The 19,024-nt window shown below is 48.1% G+C and overlaps 1 protein-coding gene across 2 annotated transcripts in view; it reads left to right on the top strand.

Annotated features, from left to right (window-relative positions):
* UROC1 (urocanate hydratase 1) overlaps window positions 1-19,024 on the top strand; it is a 216,284-nt gene that overhangs the window by 183,003 nt on the left and 14,257 nt on the right. For both annotated transcript variants that reach the window (XM_086950924.1, XM_086950925.1), the window contains one exon: window positions 17,848-17,947. In XM_086950924.1, coding sequence (XP_086807050.1) covers window positions 17,848-17,947 — 100 coding nt within the window. The remainder of the gene's footprint in view (window positions 1-17,847; window positions 17,948-19,024) is intronic.

Here is a 19,024-nt window from a genome sequence, read left to right as displayed (position 1 = left end):
TTGTTTCAAACTGTTTGCAGCTGAACGGAGACAAGACTGATATTCTGCTGTATGGCCAGGCCCAGTCCTACTAGTCTGATGACCTGTGGCCTTCTGAGTTAGGCTCTGCCCCCGTTCTAAAAAGCAGTAAAGCATCCCACCATTCTGGTTGATGAGAACCTCTACATGAGGGAGCAGATTAGGTCCACTTGCAGTGCCTGTTTTTATTTAATACTCTTTCTTAAAAAGGTATTTCAGTGGCTCCCTTTAAACTCTAGGAGAACTCAAAACTCTGGCACTCATTGTGAGCCGCTTGGATTATGGTAACACCCTTTTGGTGGCTGGAAATGAATCGCTACTCTCTAAACTGCAAGTGGTTCAGAACACTGCTGTGAGAAACCAGCCTGGTATATGATGTACACTTATGTAAGCGGACACCCTGCACCAGTCCAGACAACCCTTATGGTGATTTAAGAGGTCTTAGACAACCTTAGAAAGCTCTCTAAGTGGTAATTGTGGAGAGCAGCCTCAGGCTTAGTCCAGAAAGCATGTAAAGCAGCTTGTTTTACCAGAATGCAATCTTATATGTATGGATTAAGTGAAAAAGAACCACACAAGGTATTTATAAAAATATGTATTTATTATATAATACGCTCTAACACATACAAATGTCTCCTACACGGAGATATGCACAGAGCACACAGTTCTTTGCATAGACATCCCGTAAATAGCACAGAATACACAGAGGACCCCAGGGGGGAACCAAACCACATACTAAGAAAGTGGTATAAGAACTACGATTCATATCAAGACAATGTCCAGAGGACGTAGAAGTGCTGGGGATCCAAGAAACCAGCCAAGTGAGGGACTAGGAGCCCCGCGCAGACAGTGTGCAGTGTGCGAACACGACCGTGTTCTCCGTGCAAATCAACGTGTACGTCTCGGTTGAAATTTTAAAGGTTAAAGTCCTAGTGGACCCTGAAGAAACCCTGTGGAAGACAGAAGGTTGGAGAGCCACCTCACCACGTTACCTACACCAGGGAAGCGGGGTGCATAGGTGTGAAGTGGTGTCAGAAACCACCGTCTAACCCAATTGAGGACTTCAGGAAAGTACCGCTGCTGGAGAAGGAGAAAGTGTCCAGTGGAATTCGAAGGTGGATCCTAGTTGAGAGGTACCTGCAAGCAAAGCACAGGAGTGACCAGAGATCTGGAAGATGAAGGCCCACCGATGTCGGGAGTTGCAGGAGAGTTGACGGTTACCTTGACTCTGCAGCTGTGAGGACCAGGTGATACTAAGGAAGACAAGGATATGTGCAGGAGCTGTCCCTCGTAAGATGTCAAGAGGTGAGCGGTCTGTGTCCGGCGGGAGCACCAACAAGCCTTGGTAACTGCAAACCATGTTGAAGTTGGAGAAGGCACAATGTCAGGACCAGCAAGGTCCAGGAAACTCCCCCCAAGCAGGGGAGTCGGGCAGGCCCTGAGAAATCAGGGGAGCCCAAAAGTAAAAAAAAGATTACCCTCAACAGGACCCTAAGGCCAGTGGCACTGGAGTCACAAGAGGACCTTTAGCAGCTCACCAACAGATACAGGCCACAGCGCAAACAATGCGATGTGGACAAAGAGTTTGGTCAGTGGAGATGCTTGAGATTGGGGCTACTTGGAGCCCAAGTATCTTGTTGGAAGGAATCCAAAAAGCCTTGGCAACAGCAAGTCCATGTGGTGCACAGGGGGTTGGTTCCTCCGGCTCCCTCGATGATTACTGGCCTTAAACTTAGTAAGAGGACCAGGCAGGCCTTGAGAGCTGTGGAGAAGCACCAACTGTGTTGCAGAACCTTTTGGAGTCTGTAGGTGCTCAGTATCAGCAGACCAGTCAGCTTAGTTTTAGTGCCTGCAGATGGAGAGAAGTGACTCCTTCACTTCAAGGGAGATTCCTTTAGGTGTCTTGGATGCCCACATGGCTTGGAAGGTTCCTGTGTGGTGAACAGGCAGAGATGATGCAACAGACTAGAACGGAGACTAAGTCGAGCCCAAACAAATTCCAGAGCATCCGTAAAACTGGTGTCTGACTTTAATCTTGTCCCATGACGAATCTAGGGACCTACACCCAGGTAAGCCCTTAAGTACTCTAAAGAAAAGGTTGGGACGATTGATGGGACCCACCCAGGGGAGGGTTTGGACAGAGGGAAGGTCACTCCCATGTCCTTTGTCCAATTTCGCGCTAGAGCGGGAGTCAATGGCTCCCAGAGCTGGTTTGAACTGGACTATGCACGGGGACACCAAATATGCCCCTCATGCAGAGTGAGTGCCTCCTGCCCCAAATACACAAAATCCTGTCTCAGAGGTGGTCACACCTTCCTGTGACAGGATACCTATTGTTCTGCCTTCCCCTGCTCGAGCTTGGCTCCGCAGCAGGAGGGCAGAATCATGTCTCTGGTCGGCAGCAGCCATGTTGTGTTGTCCAGGTCTAGAAGATTGGCACTGCGATCCTAACGGAGGCCCGTTCCAGTGCTTGGAATCATACCTCTCACACCATTTATGGTGTGGGGGTATGATTCCAACATGTTTGATACCAAACGTGATGGGATTCGTTTCAGCTAATTTAGAGATGGTCATCCATAATTGCCTACTTTCCTACATCCGCCGAACCCCTAATCTAATCTGCACACTGACTTCTCTCTCCCTTTCGGAGCCCACACTGCAAAGCCTCCTTTAGCTTCCTGTGAAAGAACACACTCTGTTGAAACTTCTGTCTCTTGTCCACAAATTTTTGTTTGGCAAAGGTCAGCTCTATCTTCAAAAGAAACTTCTTCCATTCTTACCCAGTCATAATCTTAAATCTAAAGACTAATTTCTGCTATGTCCCTGCTGCATTTGGGTGGTTAAATACAGTGTTCAGTCCTTTTCCTACCGTGCAACCCCTCACTGGAACAAACTTCTTTTTCACATCCAATCCTGTTCTGATTTCAATAGTTTAAAAAAAAAACTTAATTCCTGATTATTCTGAGTCTTTCTCCAACCTAGTATTGCGCTAGCGCCTAGATACTCCTTGGTGAGTGATTCGTTTGTGCTATATCAAATCCCTCTAACATAACATACTCTGTGGGAGCACCTCCTAGACCAAGGCCTGGGCTGCTACTTGAAAATCTGAAAAGGCGGGTGAAGGCGAGGCAAAACATTTTTTCTTTTCGGTATCTTTGTAAGTTGACAGCTTCTTGCTCAATTTCCACAGCCTGAGTTGACAGATAACATCTTGTGTGGTTTCCACAGCAGTGCTTTGAAATATAACTCGGGATCTAGACGAAAAATCCACGGTTTTCCAAAGGACCCCACAGCTTAGGAAACATGCTTTGGCTGATGGAGACCGTCTTGATTGCATTTCTTAATTTCCAATTCCAATTAATAAAAGTTCAAACCTTGCTTTAATTGGCTCTCAACTGCCAGATAAGTCTTTTTACAAGTGAAGCAACTCCCGGCCAACAGGCTCTTAAATCTACCTGTGTCCTCGGCTGACTGGTGAATCGCAGATGCCCTACTTGGCCACCAGACCACCACCAGTGGTTCTGAGTAAACATTAAGTGGTGGCACCGACCCCTGTGATGGGGAGACCTGGACAAAGGCGCTTTTATTCTTCTCGGTCGCTCCACCGAGGAGAATGATCGAACCGATTCAAGTGCCACTAACCATTTGGCATCGGTTCTGTAAAGTTTTGCTGAAGTTGTGTTGGCAGGTGTCTGCTGCCATGGCAACCACGGGATGAGGGCTTTGGAAGCATCTAGCTGTTTGAGGATGAGAAGCACGGATTCCTTTTATGGCTTTGCAATCTGCAGCAGGGCCACTGGGCACCTGCTTTCAATTTGGCCGTGATCTGTCCGGCTGGAAACACCCTGCAGCGGATCGTGTGCTTTTTAATAACTTCGTCAGCCCTGCGCTGGCAAGTTCTTGACTTCTGCCTGGTGTCGTGCAGCTCCCCACTTAGAAGATGTGTTTGTCTTCAAGTTTGTTATTGTTTTTGCATGTACTGGAAACTCCTGTTTGTGCTTGCTGAAGCCTCACGGGCCAGCCTTGTACTTCACAACCAGAAGAAAACTCCAGTTTCAGAGTTTAATGTTTTTTTTATTTGTAGGGGATTTATAGGGTTCCTTGTGATGCTGAGAGGCTACTTCAAAAATAACTTTAAATAGTAGCTGAGGTTTTTAAAGGGACTTTCTAGTGAAAAGGTTGCATCCAGTTTTCTGCCCAGTTACGTCACAAGTGAAAAGGATACTAGATTATCTGGGTTTTTTTAGGATCCCATTATATCCTATGGAGATCATAATATGGGTTTGGACAGAGTATTCCATCCGCGAGATCTAAACAAGTCCCTTAATGTTTGTTGGGTGTAAAGGCTTATGATTCAGCATACATTGCATGATATTTAAGTCTAGTTTTAATGTGTTGACCCTTCCGCTTTCTAAAGGCGGTATAGTATGCCGCTGCCAGGCCCCCGAGCGAGTGGACCTGGCCTGTGCCACTTTAGGGGATGTTGGGACCACAGCTGCGCTGCTATCTGGATCCTTGGTGATGATTTTTGGTCTTGCGGGAACATGGGTCATGTGTGTGCTCCAAGCCCTCAGCGTGTCTTATGGATTGTGGTCTGCGTAGACTGGGAGGGGTGCTAAAGTGCTACCATCAAGCGGTAAAAGGCTCCTACCTTCACTGGGAGTTAAGTTGCACGAGTGCGATGGTGGCAGCATATTGTGCGTTTTGTTTTCCGCGATAAGTAGTGAGCAGGCTTGGTTTTACCTGTTTCAGAGGGGTTCTCATGCCTCACTCTGGAAAATGTCCACTGCTGTGTGCTAAACTCACCCTTTGCCTGCATTGGGTCGTGTGCAGTGCCGGGATATATGGGTCCCTGTAAGAAAGTACAGTGCATTGGGAAATAGCATCCATTGTTTGACAAACATCATTCGCAAACAAAAAAAACTTAAAATAAATAGCAGCATCCAGGAATTTTTGGTACATTTAAAATATAAACTACAGGAATATGGTGGCTATGATGAAATGGCAATTGCATATGCTTGCAACAAACAAAGAAAAACAATACCCATGGTGCAAGCCTGCCAAGGCCAGGCTATTGGCTATGCTAATATTTGTGAATAGTTGTGTGCTTTGTTTGTGTGATGGTATTTTGTGTTGTTACTGTGCTTTGTCTTGTGCCTCGTGTTGTGATGGCGTTTGTGCACTGTGTTGTGCTACTGTGGTGATATGTTGTTGACTGAGGTTGTAATGCATCGCAGTATTAAATTATGTTGACCTGTTCTTGGCTCCCACATCGTCGTGGAAACTTGAAAGTTTAGTTTAGAACTGGAAAAACGAAGTTATTCCTTCTTCACCATACAATGTTACCATTGCCACCTGCTGGATGACAAGTGACCTGCACACCCACTGCATTCTCTGATCCATTCACACATGTGGGGAGAGTGCACATTTGTACTTTATTTTGTGGGGGGAATTAATGTATGTTGTAGAGATTGTTATAAAAACGTGTTGTATATGTGTATATATCTGCATCTCTCTGATGGAGACATCTAGCCTCAGATTCCTTACCTTAGAATTTCCCAGACGCCAAATTGAATCCGGAAGATTTTTCTTTGAGCAATGCCCTTGCGCGCCTTTAGGTGGCGTTGTTCGGCTCTGCATGACTTCGTCATCTCTGCCATTGTGAAATCTGCGTCACCTAGCTACCCACCCTTTCTCACTTTTTAAACAGGCTTTTTCAACATTTTGTCTAAGGTTTTTTGGTGTGTAGGTTTTTTCACCATGTTCATGAAGACTTATGGATTCAAGCCACTGCGCCATGTCGGTGACTGATCCACAATTTGTGTTTTTCTTTGGTTCCTAGAGCGTGACCATGGCTCAAAGTTGTGCTCCAAGTGCCGGGCCATGGCTCTGAATGCTTTGAGGGAACAGTCCCTAAAGATGCTTACATCCTGGGGCTCAGCACAGCGTCCTTCGCTCCGGAGGTCTTCTTCACAGTCCCGGTCAAGAGGCAGGTCGGGCACCGCTGTGGGAGCCCCAAGACTTTGTCCTCCCATTCGAAGTCTTCGACTCGCTCAGGTAAGAAGCATAAAAAGCATATGTCGTCAAAGCGTGCTTTGATTTCTCCTACTCCATCGTATGACGCGATAGGAGGTTCGGTGTTCTAGGCCTTGTTCCTCGGACCTGTACACGGGTCGGCTCCGCGCCTCCCAGCTTTACCAGGAGCCAGAGTAACCCCCACCCAGCTCAAGTAGTTTTATGATGCAATGTGCCTCATAATTGGGCGACCCTACCGGTGCGTTTTCGGGCCCGTAGGCTCAGAGGGATGCTCCTTCGGGTTCTGTGCCGGAGGCTCTGGCCCCACCGCCCGATGCCCCTCCATGGATCTGGTGATGGATCCGGACCAACACCGGGCGTACCCTTGCAATCTTCCCTGGTGCTGGTCTTGATGCCTAGACTCCCTGCACAGCACATGCCCATTGGCATTTCTGTCCCCGACAATACGGAACCAGATCGGCACCTACTGGCGCGGATACCAACACCGATAGACTGCATGGGTACTGGATCGTTTCCTCAGCCCTATTCTGAAGGACTTGGAATGGAAGAAGATTGGGAAGGGTCGCTGGGCCCTTTACAATACCAGAATTACCACAACATGGGCTGGTGTGAGGAACTGGGTGGGGCCAGCAGACTGGATACCTCTCCAGCGTCTAGCCTGCTTTGTCCCCCTAACATGGCTGCGGAGGAGGAAGCACTCTACTCTATGGTGGTGCGAAGGGCAGCTGAGGTCCTTGGCCTTGAGTTACCCTCTGTGGCAGTCAAGATAAACTCCTCATCAGAACTCTTGCTGCGTTTAAAGGAGGCTTTAACTGATGTCCTATCGGGCACATGGTCCAAGACCAGCACAGGGGCCGCTGTGTATAGGACAATTGCCCACCACCTTCCCCATGCACTGGGTGACCCATCTTTTCCCACCAACCAACCAACCTACCCCGAGAGCTTGGTGGTCCAAGCCTCTACCTCCAAAGGCGCCTTCCCTTCCGCACTCCCATATACGGAATCCAAGAGGCTAGATAGTTGGGGTAAGAAACGTTTTTCATCCTCCAGCCTTGCATTGTGGTCGGTGAACACAGCGTGCTTATTGGGCAGTTATTCCCATACATTGTAGGAAATGGTTGTGCAAGTGCTGCCACAGGTTCTGGAGGAGGCCCGGGCCATCTTCTCCCAAGCAGTGTCAGACAAGAGAGATGCAGCAAAGTTTGCCATCCATTGTGGGCTCGACATGACAGACTCACTGGACAGAGCAATTTCAACAACTGTGGCTGTTAGACGCCACGCCTGGTTGAAGACTTCTCGCTTTTCGGGGGATGTCCAGGCCTCTCATGGAAATGCCCTTTGATGGCACCCGTCTCTTCAGAGCCAAGTCCGGCATGGCACTAGAACACTTTAAGGCCTCCTGGGCTATGGCCAAGTCTTTTGGCCTCTCAGTGGCAACTCGTCCCCAGCCTGCCTTTCGCCCCTTTCAGCCATATCCCAGCCAAAATACCGCACAAGTCCAACAACCTCTCTGTGGCCGTGGGCGCAGCTCATTCCGGCCTCATGGTTGGGGGGGGGGGCCAGACATCAGGTCAGTCCAGCTCCAGTTTACGGTAGGCTACAAGCACTTTCAGTTCCCAGTACTCCCCTTTGACCTTACCAGTGCCCCTCGGGGTATTCACCAAGGTAATGGAATTGGTTGCAGCTCATCTACACAGATCAGGGGTGTCAGTCTCTCCCTATCTCGACGACTGGCTGTTGAAGGCGAGTTCTCCCCAGGCTGCCGTCTCCCACCTACAGACTACGGAGAACCTTGTGCATTCGTTGGGGTTCTCTATCAACCTGCCGAAGTTACACCTGACTCTCTCTCAGATGCTCCTTTTCATCTGAGCTGTTCTGGATACAGTGCAGTTTCAGGTCTATCCTCCTGAATGGCGAGCCCAGGATATTCAGGCTGTGATACCAATGTTTCAGCCTCTATCCTGGATTTCGATGAGCATTTCTCTGAGGTTGTTCGGCCTCTTGGCCTTCTGCACCCAGTTAGTGACAGATGGCATATGCCACCTCTGCACTTGGACTTGAAGTTCGATTGGTCACCGCATCAGGGGAATCTCTTCGACATGGTCCAGATATCTGAGAGAACTGCACAGGACCTACAGGGGTGGCTAACAGACTGCAATTAAATCAGGGGCGGACCCCTCTCCCTCCCGCAACCAGACCACACAGTAGTTACAGATGTGTCACTCCTGGGGTGGGGCGGCCATCTGGGAGAGGTGGAGATAAGCCGACTCTGGCAAAATCCGGACTCCACATCAACTTGCTGGAGCTCCAAGGGATTTGCTGGTCATTGAAAGCCTTTCTTCCTTCAGTCAAGGGAAAGCTAGATCAAGTGTTCACGGGCAACACCGTCATGTGGTACTGCACAAACAGGGCAGGGTGGGGTCATGGAACCTTTGTCAAGAGGACCTGCATCTCTGGACTTAGCTGGAACAGCAGGTCATTTCCCCGGTGGTTCAACACCTGGCAGGTTCTCGGAATGCCAGGGCAGATGAACTTACCCATTGATGCCTATCGGATCGCGAATGGCACCTCCATCTAGAGGTGGAGCAAGATCTATTTCAGCAGTGGCGAGAGCCTTGATTAGATCGGTTTGCCATTGCCGAGAACATGCAATGTCAGCCATTTTGCACGCTGGAGTTTCCAAGGCGGCACTCACTGTGCGAAGCTTTTCATCTCAAGTGGAGCTCAGGACTCCTTTACGCCAATACCGCTCCTGTTCAGAGTGCTCAAGCAGATAAGGAACAACCAGGCTCAAGTCATTCTTGCAGCTCTCGACTGGGCACGGAGAGTCTGGTATCCTGACCTTCTCCAAATAAGCAATCTTCATTTTTAATTCACGACCCCTATCCCGCCCTCCTGACTCCTCCCACCACCGCGTCACAGCCTATATAGACGTCCCTCATGCGTCAGCGCAGCGGACGAGCGCAGCGGGCGCGACGTAGGCGCGCCGGAGTCGCGCCAGAGTTAAGCCCGTCTGCGCCCGTCCGCGGCAGACCGGGGCTAGGGGCCATCACCCCTGGTCCTCTTACCCAATATTCTTCCGCTGACTTGACACTACTTCAAGGCCATTGGCCCCTCGATCCTCGTACTATTCATAGGATTACCCTTTTGGGCTGCAACTCTCCCTGTCATGCCTGCCCATCCAGTTGCCCTCCTCCTCTCACGTCTCCGTCGGCCCCCGTCTCATCTACCATTTCTGATTCCTATTCTCCCCCCTTATCTATCATTTTACTTAATACTAGGTCCGCCATTAAACACCACCAGGAACTTTTCATCCTTTTAGACACTGATAAACCCGATCTCCTGTTGCTGACGGAAACATGGTTTTCGGAAGCCTCCCTTCCATCCCTATTGGCTGCCCTCCCCTCGTCTTACTACGCTATCCGTGCCGACCGTCCGGGCGGGAAAGCGGGTGGAGGTGTTGCTCTCATTGCCCGTTCTGATCTCCAGTTCCAAGTCCTCCCCTCACCTTCCCTGGAAGGAATTGACTATTTGGTGGCTCGCTCTACCTCCCTTTCCCCCCACTTAGCCATTGTGCTTGTCTACCGCCCTCCCCAACCAACCCCATCTTTCCTCCCGGCCTTTCAAGATCTACTTGGCACCCTGGCGGTCAACTATGCCTCGGCTTTAGTCCTCGGGGACTTTAACTATTGGCCCTCGGACCCCAAGGAATGTGCCTCATCAAAGGAATTTTCAGAAACCCTCCTCTCTCTTAATTTCACCTCTTTTGTTCACACCCCTACCCACATTCATGGCCACACTCTAGATCAGGTCTGGTCTCTAAACTGCTCCCTGTCTGCACTGTCTGTTGTCCCTTGCACATGGTCCGATCACTTTTTAATTTCGTTTTCCCTCAGCCGCTGTCTGACTAAGACCCCTATCCACACCAAAAACTCATGGGCCCGTAATTGGGGCAAGGTCAATCTGTCTGACCTCTCAGCCTCGCTCCTGGCCTCCTCTCCCCCTACATCGGGACTGGATTCCGCAGCCCAAGCCAAAGCCATTGACTTATGGCTCAAGGAAGGAAGCGACTGCTTGGCTCCTCTCCGGCGCACCTCGATCAGACGCCCTAAAGACGCCAATCGGTGGTTTAACAACGAGCTGAAAGAACTGAAGCTTACGGTTCGCAGGGCAGAACGTAAATGGAGACTGGACTACTCCCCCGACTCCAGGACTCGCTACGTCCACCTCCTAGGGACCTATAAGCAAAACATCACTGAGGCCAAGAAAGCTTACTTCTCGGCCAAAATTTTGGCGGCCGAGAACCAACCTAAGGAGATCTTTGCCATTACTCACGATCTGGCTTTCTCCGATCGGACCTCACTTAAACCCCCTCCCTCACAGAAACTCTGATTCGCTGAATCTTTACTTTGTCGAAAAAATTTCGACAATCAAATCCAACATCCCCCCCTTCCTCTTTTTTTGTTGACCCTCTGCCTCCCCCCGCCCCAGCCTCTTTCAATTCCTTTCCCCCCCTCTCTGAAGAACTTTTCCTGTCCCTCCTCCCCAAAATTAAATCCGGTTCCCCTTCTGATATATGCCCGGCACACATCTTACGGCAGATTTATACTGTCTGCCCTCTGCCTCCTCTGGGTTTCCTTAACGACTCACTGGTTCGAGGGGTTGTCACGCCATCATTAAAAGCCGCTTCCATCGTCCCCATCTTGAAAAAGCCAGGAGCCGACCCCTCTGTGATGGCCAACTATCGCCCCATCTCCCTTCTCCCGTTTCTGGCGAAGGTGCTTGAGCGACATGTTACATCTGCGCTCAGCTCCTTTGCTGAGGAGAATGGGAGGCTGGCTCCGTGCCAGGCTGGGTTTCGGCCCAAGCACTCGACAGAGTCAGTGGTGGTGTCAGTATTAGACACCCTCAGAGAGGGTATGGACTTGGGCAGATCTCAGGCGCTGGTCCTCCTTGACTTGTCCGCCGCTTTTGACACGGTGGATCAATCCATCTTGCTTTCCCGTGTCAAGGCGGCGGGCATAGGAGGCTCAGCCCTTATCTGGCTTTCATCCTTTTTGAGGGACCGGACCCAGGCGGTTCACCTTGGGGAGTTTTCAGCTACCCCCTGCCAGGTCCAGTGCGGTGTTCCCCAGGGCTCTTCTCTCTCTCCTTTACTATTTAATCTTTATATCGCCCCTCTTATCTTTGCCCTACAGCAGCTGGAGGTCACGGTATATAATTATGCCGACGACCTCCAGCTCATCTTCAATCTGTCTTCTACCCCTGACTCTATCTCTAACTTCCAATCTATCCTATCTTTCATCAGGGACTGGATGAATTTCAACCACCTGAAACTCAATCCCGATAAAACGGAACTTGTGGTGACTGGTGGTTGCTCCAGTCCCTGGAATTCTCTCTTTTGGCCCCCCTCCTTTGGTTTTCCTCCTACCCCTGTTCCCTCTGTTAAGACTCTTGGCATCAAGCTAAATGATAAACTCACTATGCACTCCCAGATTGGTTCGGTGGTTTCTTCCTGCTTTCTTACTCTCCGTACTATCCGCTCTATCTCTCGCTTCTTTTCTTTCCCTGCACTTAAACTAATTATGTCCGCACTGGTCCTGTCCCGCCTGGACTACGGGAACATCTTGTTCAATGGCATCCCTCAGTACAGCCTGCGTAAACTGCAACTAGTGCAGAACCAGGCTGCCCGCCTTGCCTTCGGTCTTCCCAAATTCCATCATACCTCCCCCCTCTTGAAAACCCTCCACTGGCTCCCTGTGCGGGAACGCGCCTTGTTCAAATTAGGCTGCATGGCGTTTCAGGCCACGACTGGCCTGGCCCCCCTTTTTATATCCTCCGCCATTAAGGCCTATGTCCCTGGCAGAGACCTCCGCTCCTCGGCACATCTTCTTTTAGCAGTCCCTCGCTACCGGAAAAAAAAACAGGGTGGCTCGAAATTTTCCACTCTTGCCCCCATGTTCTGGAACTCTCTCCCCTTCCATCTTAGGTCCCTCACCCAGTATTCTAGTTTCCGCAAAGCTCTGAAGACCTTTTTATTTTCTCAGGCTTTTCTACCGTAAGCCCTGCCTGCCTCTCCAGTCGACGCCTTAGCAACTGCTCTTGCCCAGCTGGCTGCCTGCTACTTTAGCGCCAAGAAACCGCCCAGGTGTACGTTGCGCTTGATAAATATTTTAAACTTAAACTTAAATCCTCTGATCAGGCTATCCCTTCCGGAGGATCTGTTGCAGCAGCAGGGGATGGTGCTCCACTCGAACCTGTCCACTCTATGCCTTCTTGCATGGAGATTGAGCAACAGCATTTGACAGCATTCGACCTTCCTCCTGAAGTCGGTAATGTTATTTTGGTAACCAGGCATCCCTCTACCATGACCATGTATTCCTGCCGGTGTACAAATTTGTAAAATATTGTACAGCAAGATCTATTGATCCGCTTCCCTCTCTCAAGTCCTTCTATTTATTTTGACTCTTGCCCATGACGGCTCTGCTCTAGGCACTCTAATAGGATACTTTTGGCCATGTCTGCCTTCTTGAGGCTGCCAGACCAATCCTCTTAATTTGAATCCCCTATTGTAAATAGATTTCTTAAGGGGCGGACCTTAATTTGGTTCTCACCTTCCTGATATGTGCTCTGTTCCAACCTCTGCACAACTGCCGATTCTGGCTGCTTACCATCAAGACAGCCTTTATAGTTGTAATAAATTCTGCCAGGAAGGTAAGCGAATGGCAGATTTTGTCAATTAGGCCACCTTACTTGACCATCTTCCATGATAAATTGGTGCTTCGCACTAGGGCCTCTTTCTTACCAAAAGTGGTAACACCATTCCACGTGGGGCAATTGGTCACCTTGACTTCATTCTACACTCCTCCACACCCTTCCAAAGAGGAGTGACTCAACTGTCTAGATCCAAAAAGAGCATAGTCATTCTACCTTGACTGCACTAATGAGTTCCGGGTCGATGACAAATATTTGTGGGGTACGTTGGATCAAAGAGAGGTTGTGCGGTGCAGAAGAGGACTATCTCACGATGGGTCATCCTCTGCATCAAAATTTGCTGTGCTCTGGCCAAGAAGCAGCCTCCTGAAGGGTTAAGAGCTCATTCCTCCAGACCTAAGGCTGCTACCACGGCATTGCAACGTGGTGTTCAAGTCCTTGACATTTTCAGTCCTCAACATGGACATCCCTGCACACCTTCACCAAACACTTTTACCTGGACAGTCATGTCTGAATGGATGGCCTTTTTAGCTACTCTGTCCTGCAGGGCTTCCTGGTCTAAACTTGTCTGCAGTCCCTCCTCGGGGGATGGTCTCGCTCGGATTTCGATGCAAAGGTAAGGCATCTGCGGCTAGATGTCTCTATCAGATGGAAATGTGACTTACCGTTAGTAATGACTTATCTGGTAGTAGAGCTGTCCTTTGCTAAGATAGTACTCTAGGCGTGGGTAGAGAGAAATTTGGTGTAGTAGTGAATTAAATGAGGCAACAGGGGTTCCCTTTTGTGTTCACTGGTCAGTCCCTGGTTGAGCAGTGATTGCCCCCTGAACAGAAACCTCCCTGAATCTCCCCCAGCTCACCTAAATCACCGAAGCTTAGCTGCCTCACACAGATGATGGTTTTGTTGAAGTGTGCCAGCAGGGGTCAGAAGGTGAAGGGAGGGCAAGGAAGGGGGCTAAATGGGTGTTAAAAACGTGGATGAATGAATGAAATATTTTTATAAAGTGTGCAATTACCCTTGGGTGTCTTAGTGCTGGAGGTAAGCCAACAAAACCGACCGGTCGCTGAAGCAAAACTACCCTGACTGCAGTTTATTCTACGGGTTCGGTAAAAAGCCAGGTCTTCAACTGCTTCCTAAATTGCAACAGGATGGATTGGCGGAGTAAAGTAAGAGGCAGTGAGTTCCATAGTTTTCCTGCACAAATGGAAAATGCTCTTCCTCCCCATCTTTCTTTATTTATTCTAGGGATAGTGACCGTTCGTGAAGAGCTGGATCTGAGATTCCAACTTGGAGTATACCAGGAGAACCGATCCTGAAGGTACATTGGACTGGCCCGATGAAGGGCCTTATGGACCAGGCACATTGCCTTGAAACATATTTTTTTTCCCTGGTAACCGGGGGAGAACATGCAGTGATTGAGATACGGGTGCAAACTTGTGAATTTTCAATAGCAGCTGCATTCTGTAAAGACTGTGGTTTCTTTAACCACATACTTATGAGTTCCCAAATACAGGGCATTGCAATACTCCAACCTCGAAAAAATGCGACATCACCCGCCGTATGACTAAAACCACTTTAAACTGGCAAAACAGACTGAAACGAAAGGGAGCAAGATGAGAAGGGTGCTGCTGTTGGCATAAGCGTAATGCACACAGCTCCATTTAACCCTCAGAAAATTCAGCCTGGGCCCAGCGCTTATGCTAAAGACCAGCCCTCTCTGGTAGAGATATGATCTAGCTGCAGATTCTTTTCTGACCCACCCATCCTCCCCACACTGCTAACAGGTTTTTAGGGTCAGGTTTGTTCCCCCTTTAGGACCCTAGTTGCTCAATACACACTAATGTCCGTGCACTTCATGGCTGTGCGCTCGTGGCATGGAAAGTGATGAAAAGTAACTGACGTCAGCTCGCCGGGTGGTGCCTATATTGGTGAAGAGGCCGTCAACAAAATTGCGCGGAGCCGACTGACGCCTCCGAATGGCGTGCAAGTGTATTGTTAGAAGACAAATCTTCCAGATCTAATCTCACACCTGGGAAATTCAAAGGTAAGGAATCTGTGGCTAGATAATGTCTCTACCAGATCAGGCGTTACTGAAGGTGAGTAATTTGTTCCTTACCTACTGGTGGCCACCCATAGGCAGTTATAGGTAGGACCTAGTTTCCACATGAACATTTTTTTTTGACTTTGCTATATCTTTGGCGCCATTTAACAATTTTCATGACATTTTCCTAAAAAAGTGTATCTGTGAGTCTTATTGTGCATTGAAAAATTCATGGTTATCTGTGAAGCGCAGGTTGAGGAAAAGGAGGGAGAGGAGGGGTCAAAAAAAGTGAATTTCCCATGTTAATTCCCATAGGGATTTCGAATACTACTGCAGCCTGAACCGCTGGACGGAATTGCACCAAATTTGGCTAAAAGGTAGCTCTTGGTCCAGAAAGCCCACTTTGTAGGTTTTGCCTGCACAGATATCTATTGTATTTAATATATCTTAAAAGGAGACTTTAATCCGTTCCCATCGCCACATTACTCTGTTCATTTGCTTTTGTGTGGAACATTATTTTTTTTGTTAACTTCCCTGACTGCACTCATTTCCGATGCTTCTACTAAAGCTATTCACACTGTTTCAGCGCCATTCACTGTTGAGAAAACATCTCTTCCCACGGAAACGCAGACCGCTCCTAACTGTATGCTGGAATTCTTGCTTTTTGTTGCTTAAGCAAATGCTTTAGCCTTAGAGCACTTGTGGCATTTCCTATTCATGCCTCAGTACCTTTCTTTGCACTTTGTAGGCATTATTAGGATGATTTTTTCAACTTAATATAATTGCTCATTATGATCAAATTCTAAGCGTTCTAATAAACATTGAATATTAAAAAATTAAGTTAATATACAAGAGCTATGCTAAATGTAACTATTAAACAGGCAGACACAAGTGCAGTTACCTTGCAGACAGCAAGGTCATGATTTGAATTGTAGAGCAGGTGCAGTGGCACCAGGGCGAAAAGTTGTCAGAACTCCACTAAACACCTAATGTTGCTATATTTGACAACTAAACAGGCCGTCATAAGTGCAGTTATTTAGCAAGCACCAGGGTCATGATTTCAAACGTGCAGCAAGTGCCAAATGCTTTTATCGCTTCTTATGGACTGGGTTTATGTCTGCTGTTACCTCATGCCCTTTACTTCAATATCTGTATGTACCACAAAGTACACATTATGCAACTGTCGGATTTTGAATCTTGTTCTTCTCCCTCCTCATTTCCACTGTACTGCTTTTTAGTATAAAGAAACTAGTAAAGTTTATTGAACAAAAAGAAAACGTGAGGAGCACTGGATTGAGAGTTTGAGGGTACTCGGTCCAGTAGTAAATAAGAAGGCGACTTGCAGTATATAGGGATGTAGAATGCCTGGTTGTCTTGTATGCAAATAATTTGGATGATATGAAGTGTTTGTGTGCATTATCCGAGTAGGCGCGGTATAGCATGTTTAGTGTGAATGCTGCGAAAGTGAAGACGTGTGGAATGTTGTGGTCCATGAGCGGGGTTAAACCTAGCAGCTCATTACAGATGGAGTGAGGATGGAGCCTAACAGAAGCTGTCAGGCTGTGGCTGTGACCAAAGGCCTAACTTGAAGTACAGACTCCCCGTCTACCTGTGTGGCTCCAGACTCTTGTATGAAGAGACTGCCCTCAAAGTACTACAAGGGGCCAACCGGGACTTGTTGAGATAGCGACAGTAATGTACATTGCAGACAGGCGTGTTGGTGTAGCTCGAGAAGCTTGGACTGCCTTCATAGGCGATATACAAAGGGAAGCTTGGACTGCAGTTACACTTGATGTTTTGTGCACTGTTGATGTAGTATGGAAAGCGTGCAGTGCCGTCATACATGGTGATGACTTGTGCATTGCTTGTTTGCTTGTTGATGTAGCACAAGAACCTTGGAATGCCATTATAGGCGATGTCGAAAGGGAAGCTTGCACTGCAGTTACACTTGATGTTTTGTGCACTGTTAATGTAGTATGGAAAGCGTGCACTGCAGCCATACACTGTGATGACTTGTGCATTGCACTTTGCTTGTTGATGTAGCAAAAGAACTTTGGAATGCCATCATAGGCGATATACAAAGGGAAGCTTGCACTGCAGTTACACTTGATGTTTTGTGCACTGTTGATGTAGTATGGAAAGCGTGCACTGCAGCCATACACTGTGATGACTTGTGCATTGCACTTTGCTTGTTGATGTAGCAAAAGAACTTTGGAATGCCATCATAGGCGATATACAAAGGGAAGCTTGCACTGCAGTTACACTTGATGTTTTGTGCACTGTTGATGTAGTATGGAAAGTGTGCACTGCAGCCATACACGGCGATGACTTGTGCATTGCACTTTGCTTGTTGATGTAGCACAAGAAAACTACACTTGTAGTGTGTAAAGCTTTTTCCATTCTGATACAAATTGATAGTATAGTAAGAAACTTTGTGCTTAAAAGGTGCATGCTGCGTAAGTGTTGTACCAAGAAGCTTTTGTACCTTTATTCTGCTATTAGTGAGATTGTGGTTTAAATTCACATTTGGAATATATTTTTTGAGTGAATTGATTTTGTATTATTAACTCTAACATTCTATTTTTATTTTCTGTTTGTATCCACTTCAATTTTTGCACTGTAACAAACATTGCCTGCAGAAGTGCCATTGCGTTGTTTTCTGCACAGAAGGGCTCATTGAAACAAGCCTTTGTTGTCCTACCCGGAAGGGAGGCCTGGTGCCACCCTGTACGGATGAGACGCGTGGTGCCTCGTGCCCCTGGCACTACCCCCTCGGGGTAGGAATATGGCGCGCCGCAGCCAACACAAACACGCAGTTGGCAGCGCAGTGTGGGAAAGAGCACGGTTCATTGCACAATCTGGGCAGAGAAGTGAAGACCTGGGGGGACTGGTTTCTAAATCCGCCGCAGCCTCTGAACAGTAAATAGTCCCTCGTGCATACCACGCGCTAAACTTACTTAGGGTTCCCTACGGCATCCATGAGGAGGTTTTTTTTTAAAGCCGGGCTGAACAAACATGTTTTTCTTCTTTCCATTTAGGGGCGAAGTAATAAATGGAGGGTTCGGCCTCGTTTTAGACGGCTCGGAAGAGGCGGAGGAGAGGGCAAAGATGATGCTTGGCTGGGATGTCTCCAATGGGGTGAGTCCAGATTTGGCACAGAAGCTCTCTTGGCAATCTGTGGATTTTTCAGTAGCTTGTGAACCTTACATGGGAAATGGTGTAGGAAATATAAATAGGAGGCATGCACTGGACTGTCAGGTGCACAAGGAAATGTCCAATCGCAGATCCAATTCTAGGGTGAAAAATTGTGTATGGTGCATGCAAAATTGGTGGGTGGAAATGGTGCAGAGATTTACTATCAATTTTCTTGAAAATTGTGCTCAGCCCTACATTTATTTTATGGGCAATTGCTGTCTGGGCCTACTCGGCTGAAATTGTGCAGGCAGTACAGTGAGGTAAGGGAAATATCTTGCAACAGTGCATTTGCGAAGACACTTTTTGCACGTTAGTCCTCATTGCATGGCGAAAGAGTTGGAACAGGTTGCATATCATGGATATGGTATCTCCTGGTGCAGCAGGTGCAGTGGCACCAGGACCAGGGGCCTGAAGGACCCACTGAACGCTGATTACTGCTGTTTTTCTGATTTCAAACCGCGTCAGAGGGCCCATTTTCTTCCTTGCGCTAGGGCCACTGGGTATTTGCCCACGTGGGCTTTGTACTAATCCACTGCGATTAGAGCTGCAGATATCTGCTAAATGACACGCCTGTTGTAGAGAACGCAAATTGCTTGTAGAATGCCTGCTTTCTGAAAATACATAGTTTCGCAGTGTTGGGGTTCAGCATAGTTTAGTTGACATAAACCGGATTACAGTAACTCACCAGCTGGCTGTGTTGCTTCAGATTCTGGGTTTTCCTGCCCTGTTTCTTCTGAGACAACTGTGGGTCACCCCAGCTTAGCATGATCTCACCCCCAGACCTCACACATTACAATAAGGCAACAGCATGTGTAAAACTACAAATACGTTCACTTGGGGAAAGTTAGTCGAAGAAATTTAGCCTTGCCCCCTGCAGAAAATGATGCCTAGATGTCTTGGTACTGGAGCCTCAGAAAAGTTGTTCACATTGTGAAGCTCTCCCAATTTTGCTGGTAGAATAAGCTTAGCAGGCACAACTTTTTAAACTAAACTAACCTTGAACTGGTTGAGCAGTGAGTA

The sequence above is a fragment of the Lissotriton vulgaris genome, unplaced genomic scaffold (assembly GCF_964263255.1).
Source record: "Lissotriton vulgaris unplaced genomic scaffold, aLisVul1.2 SCAFFOLD_1244, whole genome shotgun sequence".
Taxonomy (NCBI): Eukaryota; Metazoa; Chordata; class Amphibia; order Caudata; family Salamandridae; genus Lissotriton; species Lissotriton vulgaris.
This window is presented reverse-complemented; position numbering and strand designations above follow the sequence as displayed.